Source organism: Cotesia glomerata, linkage group LG6, assembly GCF_020080835.1.
Source record: "Cotesia glomerata isolate CgM1 linkage group LG6, MPM_Cglom_v2.3, whole genome shotgun sequence".
NCBI lineage: Eukaryota > Metazoa > Arthropoda > Insecta > Hymenoptera > Braconidae > Cotesia > Cotesia glomerata.
The window spans coordinates 7911673-7920620 of NC_058163.1; the positions used below are offsets into that span (position 1 = coordinate 7911673).

The 8948-nt window shown below is 29.2% G+C and overlaps 1 protein-coding gene across 1 annotated transcript; it reads right to left on the reverse strand.

Moving 5' to 3' along the window:
• Positions 1–981: 981 nt before the first annotated feature.
• On the reverse strand, positions 982–8326 carry LOC123266579 (major royal jelly protein 1-like). The gene is made up of 3 exons (XM_044730884.1): positions 7842–8326; positions 5718–6121; positions 982–1563 (listed from the first exon to the last, which is right to left on the reverse strand). The coding sequence occupies exons 1-3, from the start codon at positions 8211–8213 to the stop codon at positions 1077–1079; spliced, it is 1263 nt and encodes a 420-aa protein (XP_044586819.1). The 5' UTR covers positions 8214–8326; the 3' UTR covers positions 982–1076.
• Positions 8327–8948: the final 622 nt, after the last annotated feature.

The window sequence follows — 8948 nt, forward strand, 5'->3', positions numbered from 1 at the left end:
GAAAATATGAAAAAAAATAAATAACAATAAAACATAAAATTTAATTTATTTCCTTTTCAATTCGCCCAGCGAAGCGGGCGGGAAACCGCTAGTACAATATGAAATTGATATTATTATTGTTTTTCATGCAATATTATGTCAAATGAAAAAATATTTTGTGTATTATTTACATATTCATCATGAAATTTAATTTTTAGTTATTCATTGATGTATTATTAAAATTATTTGAAAATTTTGGAAAAAATTAAAATAATCAATGAAATATTTATAAATCTGACAACATATTAGTTAGTTACTAAGACATCACCATGGAGCAATCACATGTTCCGCACTGTCGAAACTAGTATTAAAAGTCTTCGATAGATGGCGCATGGTCGCGGAATTGTTCCTTTTCTAGATATTTGACTTTGAAATCTTAAATTCCAAAAAAAGTAGGATTTCTGTACTCTGTTACAGAGTGTACCTGTTTTTTAATAAAGTTGTACAAGCAACTAAAAATACTAAAATAAATTTTGTATCAACTATGAATTAGTGCCATTCATATTCTCTAAACAACAAAATAAAATCAGAAATGATAAATTTTATTCATGCTTCTAGTTTGTCTACATCTTGATATGGTCATATCAGCCCTGATCAGGCCATATCAAGTCTGATATGGCCAATTTCCATATCAGGCCTGATATGGACGGTCCATATCAGGCCATATCAAGTCTGATCAGAATATTTTTTTACGGGTTTATAATGACAACAATTATTGTTTTGTTTCATTGGATCAAATTTTAACTATGCGCAGACCAAGTATGACTTTAAAATGACTGAAACGAATCTCACGCATACGCATATCAGAAATCATTATATAGAATCACTAGAACAAATTTGGCGCATGCGTAGAGCAAGTGTAATACCAATGCTAATCTTTTTCCACGAAATTTTCAAAAAACCAAGCAACAACATACAATAAGAAAATAAAAACAACTTAAATAAAGTTTTGTAACTTATTTCAAAATAAAATCATTATTTCACAAAAAAATTATTGAAATTACAGATAAAATTAGATTAAATTTATGTTAATTTCGCTAGTATATTCTCCGCCATGTCGAGACATCTGGATATGAAGTTCGTAGTCCAGAAGGTTCACATTTAGTTCCTCGGATAATATCCTTAACAATACCAACAATAATTCGGAAATTAACTTCAGTGGGTTTTCTTGTATTGTTGACTGTTTTCTGGAGTCTGTTTGTATTTAACCAAAGTTCTTCTACGCCTTCAGAGTTCGTTATAACCTTAATTCCACTGACGTACTGCAGTGCCTCTTCGTCAAGCGAAATAACTTCAATGTTATCTGGAGTAAAGGGTCGTTGCATATTCCAGCACGCGATTGCTGTGTACTCGGCAAGCTGAAAGAACAATACGCCATCTTTTGACGTAGCCTGGACCCCAGCTTGACTTGGTCTTTTGATTATTGCTTCGTACATTATTGGCTGAAAGTATTCGGGCTGCTTCAGACTATCTGTACTCATGAATTTTTGCTTGTAGCTTGCCAGTGAGTTGAAGTATAGGTATCTGAAACAAATGAACACTTTAATTAACAAATTTGATATTAAGTAACATATACTTTATTGATTAATAACTTTCATAAATTTTTACATAATCATCATTAAAAAATGAATGATTTAATTAATTATTAATTAATTATTTAATCAAATTATCACTAATAACCTTACTACTATTTTCAACTTTTTAATAATTTTATATAAAGCGTCAATAGAAAAAAAAAACGCCATTCGGCCACACCCGAAATGGAAGGTAGATTTCATAGAATGAATTATCATGTTGGCTCAATAACTTTCGTTTGACATGGAATGAAATTTATTTTAACATAAATAAGTAGGTCGTAATACACATTACCTGAAAATGGTTCTATTGAACTCTTAACTTCGATAAAATAACTAATAATTGTCAAAAAGTTAACGTTATATACGTCAAATTATAAGTAATTTTGTGAGCTTTCACATGAATTTATCAAAAACCAGCCATATTTTTGCTATTAAAAGTTATACATAAATGAAGTCACCGAAAACGTAATTTTTACTATTTTGATCATTTGGAAGAGCTGTCATTTCTAAACTTAACAATGGACTTCGCTCATCTTCGAACTCATTCAAGGTTATTATCCAAAGAATATGTGTAACGAATTTCATCAAGATCCGTCAAGAACTGTAAACACAATCGCGGCAACATCCCGCGTTATATTCCATATATATATATATATATATATATATACAGTAGCGCTCAAAAGTATTTTGACAAATATATTTAATGGTTTAATTAAAAATAAATATGAAACACAATAATCATTTATTTATTTTTTTAACACCTTTTGAATGAACTACAGAATAGTGTCAAAGAGGTTCTTATTCGTAATAAAAGAAAGTTTAATTTTTAAAATATTAGGAAAATGGTGGCTCAAAAGTATTTTGACATTTTTGAAAAAAAACTAATTTAACGCATAATTATAATTTACAGCAATAAATATATTAGTATTTAGTAGCATATCCCTTGGCCTTTATGACAGCCTTGCATCGCTCCGGCATTGAGTCGATTAATTTTTGTAATCGACTTATTGGAATTTGATCCCACTCATTTTTTAGAGTTTCAAACAAAGCGTTTTTGTTTGAATAATGTTGGGGATTTACACTACGTTTCAATTCTTCCCAGAGATTTTCTATCGGATTCAAGTCGGGACTTTGACTTGGCCACTCAAGAACTTTAACTTTTTCACGATTTAATAAGTCACTAATATGCTTTGATCTGTGTTTGGGATCATTGTCTTGTTGAAAATACCACTTAGCTGGCATGTGATGTTTAGCATATGGTAACATCTGAGACTTTAATATATTTGCATACATGAACCGATCCATTTTTCCTTCTATTCGAACTAATGGTCCAACTCCAGACCGTGAAAAACATCCCCAAACCATCGCACTACCACCTCTATGTTTAACTGTGGGTATTTGATACCGATAATCGTATTTTTTATTTACTGGACGCCGAATGTACTTGATACCATCAGATGACATTAAATTAAATTTACTTTCGTCACTCCATAAAACTTTAGACCACTCTAAACTTGACCACGATATATGCCGTTTCGCGAACTCAAGACGAGACTTCTTGTTTTTTTTCGATATTAAAGGTTTTTTAGCCGGTCTTCGGCCATATAACCCTAGGACCTTTAAGCGTCGTTTAACAGTAGAAATATGAATATCTACGTTATATTTTTCTTTTAATTCATTTTTTATCATTACAGCGGACATCCGTATATCATTTGCTGATAACTTTTTTATAATATGATCGATGTAAGAAGAAGTTTTTCTTGGGCGGCCTGTTCGAGGCTTACTTTCGACATTTTTTTTTTTTTATAGACTTTATTCCATAAGCTAACTAACTGTCGAGACACTTTAAACAAACGAGCAACTTCTGTTTGTTTCAATTCTTGTTTTAATGCATTAATAACGGCTTTTTTAAAATCACTAGCATATTCCTTGCACATAGGCATATTGAAGTAACCACAACAAGTAAATATATGTAATAATAAAAACTAAGGAACAAGTAATCTGCGAGATTTTTTCAAGTCAAATGCGTGTCCAAATACTTTTGAGCTCACGGTAAGTCAAGTACGTTCGGTGGCGCGGTGTGTAAACAAACAAGTTGTAATTTGATACGCTTAAATAGTCGCAATTACACTACTCTACATTATACTCAATACATTTTCCGATAGGCTTTTATTTTAAAAAAATATTAAAAAATTTTATGTTGTCAAAATACTTTTGAGCGCTACTGTATATATATATATATATATATATATATATATATATATATATATATATATATATATATATATATATATATATACATTTTTTAACTAACGTTATTTTTGAGCTTTACTCGACTAGTTAAGAGATATTACGACAAAATTCCGAGTAAATTCCGACATGAGGACCAATGCAAAAGATTGATCTATGAAATCTACCTACTAATCATCCAAATGACATTACAAGAATAAATTGGAAAATTTAATTTTAATAATAATTTACAATGGATTAATTTTATTTGTCATATTTATCATTAATTTTATTTTGGTGCCGCGACTAGATAATCGTGGACAAAATTACTGCCACAAAATAACCGAACGACAAAATAACCGCAGATAAAATAACCGAACGATTAATCATATTAATTATAAACTTTTATGATCTGGATATTTTGTCGTCCTGTTGTTTTGTCGTTTGGTTATTTTATTCACGGTTATTTTGTTCGCGGTTATTTTGTCTGCGGTTTTTTTTGTCACAGCACCTTTTATTTTTTATATAAATTGAACATCCCCTTTCGTTTCGATGCGTGAATTATAAAAAAAGAACCCCTTAAAGATCGTATTACACTACTAATAAACAAATCCAAACATATCCATGCCGGGTCTCAGACAATTGAGATTGCTAATTGTTTAGCAGTTTGCATTTTCAATGAAGGCTTTTATCCTATTTTACAAATAATGAGTCTAATGGGAATAAAAATAGGTCTGGAATCCCATGGGTTTGCTGTTAGGCGCAACGCAGTAAGGATTGAACGGTCTGAGGTTCGAGCTTCAGATGCTTCAAAAGAGGAAAGAACTGCTCGTTATACAGAGAGAAATGCTGAAAACAGTCAATATGAAGTAGAGGAAGGCCCAATATATGAAGCTGGGATGGCTGATTAAGAGAATGTAAGTTATACGTACTATTTTATCAGTTACGCTGCCTGAAACTGAACGTTAAACTTTAAACGCGTTTTTCTTGAAACTACTTTTTTCGATACGGTGATGCAGATATCTTAGGTTCTAATCAGCCGATTTACTTGAAATTTAGCATAAATATTCTTCGATTATCTCGCTTTCGCACTAACCAATAAAAATTTCAAATTTGTAATATTTTTAAAAAATTGGAGGAAGTTGAAAAATGAGTAAAAAAAATCGACTTCTATTTTTAAACAGCCGCCATTTTGTGAAAAAAATTTTTTTTTCAAGTTTTGTTGGTTTGTGCGACAATGACATTTGTACTGATCAATAATTTGGCATTGTTTTTTTTTCAGATGGATACAAAGGGAGAAATCCTTTCACGAGGACACGGCCTTTTTTTTTTTTCTCTACTTCAAGGACATATCTTTTTGAAAATTTATTTTTTTTTTTGAAATGTATTTTTTTGTATTCTTGAAATATCAATAAACAAATGATAAAAAATTGTATAGAAAAATATTAACTGCTTCTTTTATATTAATTGCCAAAAAACGCTCGAAATTCAGACCTCTAGACTAGAATACCCCCTTAATGTGACAAATAAATTGAAATCTTGATTTTTAAGCTACACATGCTCGCTCTTAAGACATAAAACAATAATAAATTTAAAAAAAAAAAGAATGAATGAAAAAGAGATGTTTAATACAAATTACAGAAATAATTTATAATAATTTTTTCAATTTTTTTCTTCTTTTATACTTCATTCTATCAATTAGCAATTTAATATATTTTTTATTAAAAATTTTAAGCATTATAAGTCGTGCACTTTTGGATTTTTTCAACTTTTAAGTATGATTTTTTGTGATGTTTTAATTTCTAACTTACAAAAAAATGAATCACTAATTACGCTAAATTTGTTATTAAATCATCTTTGATTACAGATTACCTTTGTTGGAACAATCCAGGCGGTGACAAAGACATTCCCAAAATACCATCAGTTAAATCGAACCATTCGCCAGCAATAGTTATGTTCATACCATCTGAATCAGGACCAAATGCATTGTCATAAGTGTTGTTTATCCTCCATGACCTGTCTTGTTGGAGGTTATAAACAACGATGCCATTTTCAGCGACGTCAGCAATGTAGAGATGGACGTCATCGCACGAAGAACGGACATCGACTATCGGCGTCACCAATGAAGCCATTCCAAATGTCTGACTGCTTGGAATCACATACTTGTGGATTAATCGGTCCGTGAACAAGTCGAATATCATTATCTTCATTGGACAAATCGACTGATCGGCAATACGCCCCACATCTACCATCCATAATCTGTTACATTCATCGATCTGTTGCGCAAGAAAAAATTAATGATCAAGACTAATTTCATAAGTGAATGTTGTTTTCGTAAATAAATTATTATTTATCTGTCACGACAGTTTTTTTTTTTATTAACTTTTAGTTTATTTAATAGTGCATTGACTTTTATGTTATTAATATTTATTATTAATCTATTTTTTCTTTCAGTTTATTTTTGATCGGAAGGTTAACTATCATATCCATTATTCAGCTAATGATCTTGTTGTATGTCAGTTAATTGATGTCTCCCGAGGATATCAAGTTATTAAATTATTCGATCTGAGAGAAGTTTAACTTTGCAATTATAAAAAAAAAAAAATTCACGTTAATAAATTTTAAAATTATCATACTTGTCAAATTAGAATCGATTATAAGTGAAAGTTTTATTATTCTTTATTCATAAAATCTTATTCCAGATGAATTTTTGTTTAAATCTATAAAATAATTTTCTGATATCGTTGACTTCCGCATAAATGGTCTGATCTGATGAAAGTTAAAAAATAATTTATCATAATTTTTCAATTTTTATTTTTTTTTCTTTTATGTGTCAATTAAATTCATATTGAACAAAAAAATAATTAAGTAATTGATTAAACTAAAAACCGACGTCAGATAAATTCCTTAAGAATGTAAAATAAGATGTTTCTATCATATAACGCATATAACCAAATACCTCAGACTTACTTACCTTGTAAAGAGACAATTCAGCGATCATGCGCCCTCTGTCGGAAATTTTTAAGACTACTTCGGTAGAAAAATATATGGGCATATATTACTATGTCAGGCCTAATATAGGAACATCGTTATGTCAAAAATTATATGGGGACATATCGGACCATATCAGAAAATTGTTATTTTTGTATAAACTATTTGAATAATAGGAAGACTATTTTGCTGAAAAAATCAAGGTTTCGACATTCCAAGGCCTTTCCGGACTTTAAAAAAAAAAAAAAAAAAAAAAAAAACTAATCAAAAAAAGTACATCAGAAATTTTATTAAAAGAAATGTTATTGCACTAAACCTAACAATAATATTCTTCTACCTTAATTAATGCTAAATTTTTTCATCAATATAATCTTTTTCTAAATTGTAAATTATGGAAATATTTTCATGTTAACATACAAAAATATGTATGTACGAATTTATATCCGATTTGATACGAATTTCTGTCAAAATCGTATTACAATTTTTTTATAATGATTTTTTTTTCTGTTGTATACATTATGATTAAAATTAAACATACGTTTTGTGTACGATAAATGTCTTAACCACCTTTATACATTATTTATAGAAAAAAATTATCCGAATAAATTGAACATATCTGTTCACATATGCGACAAGCTTCAAATTTTTTAAAAAATCAGCAAGAGGTAATTGACTTTTTAAACTAAATGGCTACTTTTTTTTTTGAAAATTCTTTTTTTTGGTTCAAGTAAATTTTTTTTAATTCAAGATGATCTTATTCTTCAAAATTATCTTCTCGATTTCAAGATTTTTTCTTCGGATTAACTTAACGGTTATCAGCGCACATAAATGATATAATAAAATTTTCAAAATTTTCAACAGAAGACAAAATATGAAATAGATATATTTATGTGTTAACATATATTCTTTTTCCCGTCGGGATTTTTTAAGTCAACAGGATTCAACAAAAAATAAAACTAGATTAATTAAAAAAATTTTTAAAATAAAGAACAGTTAATATCTCACCGCAATCCGATAAACCGAAATAAGTTTATCACAATCTTTGAGTGTATGCCAAGACCAATGAGGATAGGGGGTCAAAAGGGGACCACCGGGACCCTTCAGATCCGTGATAACAGACAACGTTATCGGCGTACCTTCCAACCAATGGGGAGCTGTAACAAACACACGTCCACTCACATCAACATCTACGTCCTGCGTAAACGGGTTCTCAATGATATGTTTTTTTTCGGTCAACACCACGTTCGGCCAAACCCAATCTATATATTTCCACTGATAGGCGATCCCTAACCGCCCTTGTTGACTATTCACAAGTCCCAAATTCACTGAATATGATATTGTCCATAACAGCAGTAAAATATTTGAGTTCATTTTCATTTGTTATTTATAATTTATAATTTATAACAAAATAATTATATTGTATAATTAAATAATATTTTAGCAGTGAGCCGTTACGGCTCGTGTCTTATGTTTACCAGCACACAACTGCATTATGAAGGAGAGAATTGTGTCCAGCTTTAAGATAGTGGTATAAGGTATTTCTTCCACCTCCTTACACTACATATGCCTTTCTAATTTTAACTTTGTCAACATTTTATTTTATATTATGTTAATTTATATATATTCGTAAGGAAATTAACATTTCTGTTGGTTTATATAATTATTATTTCGACATTATCCTTATCTATTACCCTATTTAAGGTAACAAGTGCAGAAAATTTTTTTTTTTTAATTTTTATTGTAACATCTTATGAAATTGTTCATTTTTTAATTACATAATTTCTGTTAATTTAATTAGTCAGTAGCTATAATTATAATTATAATTATGATTTAAATAAATTACTCATGCCAATTTGACAATGATTAAATTACGAGGTATCATAGTTTTAATTATTGATTCATAATACTTTAAATAGCATACTAATAAATGATAAAATTTAGACAGTTTGTAAATTTATGAATTTTTATTCTTATAAAATTGTATACATATGAAGAAAAAATTTTTGAGTAAAAGAAAACTCTTTACTTCGGCCAAAAAGTACTGTGGAATTCCGCAATAATCGATCAAATATAAATTTCACACTTAATCGATAGGGTGAAATTAAAAAAATT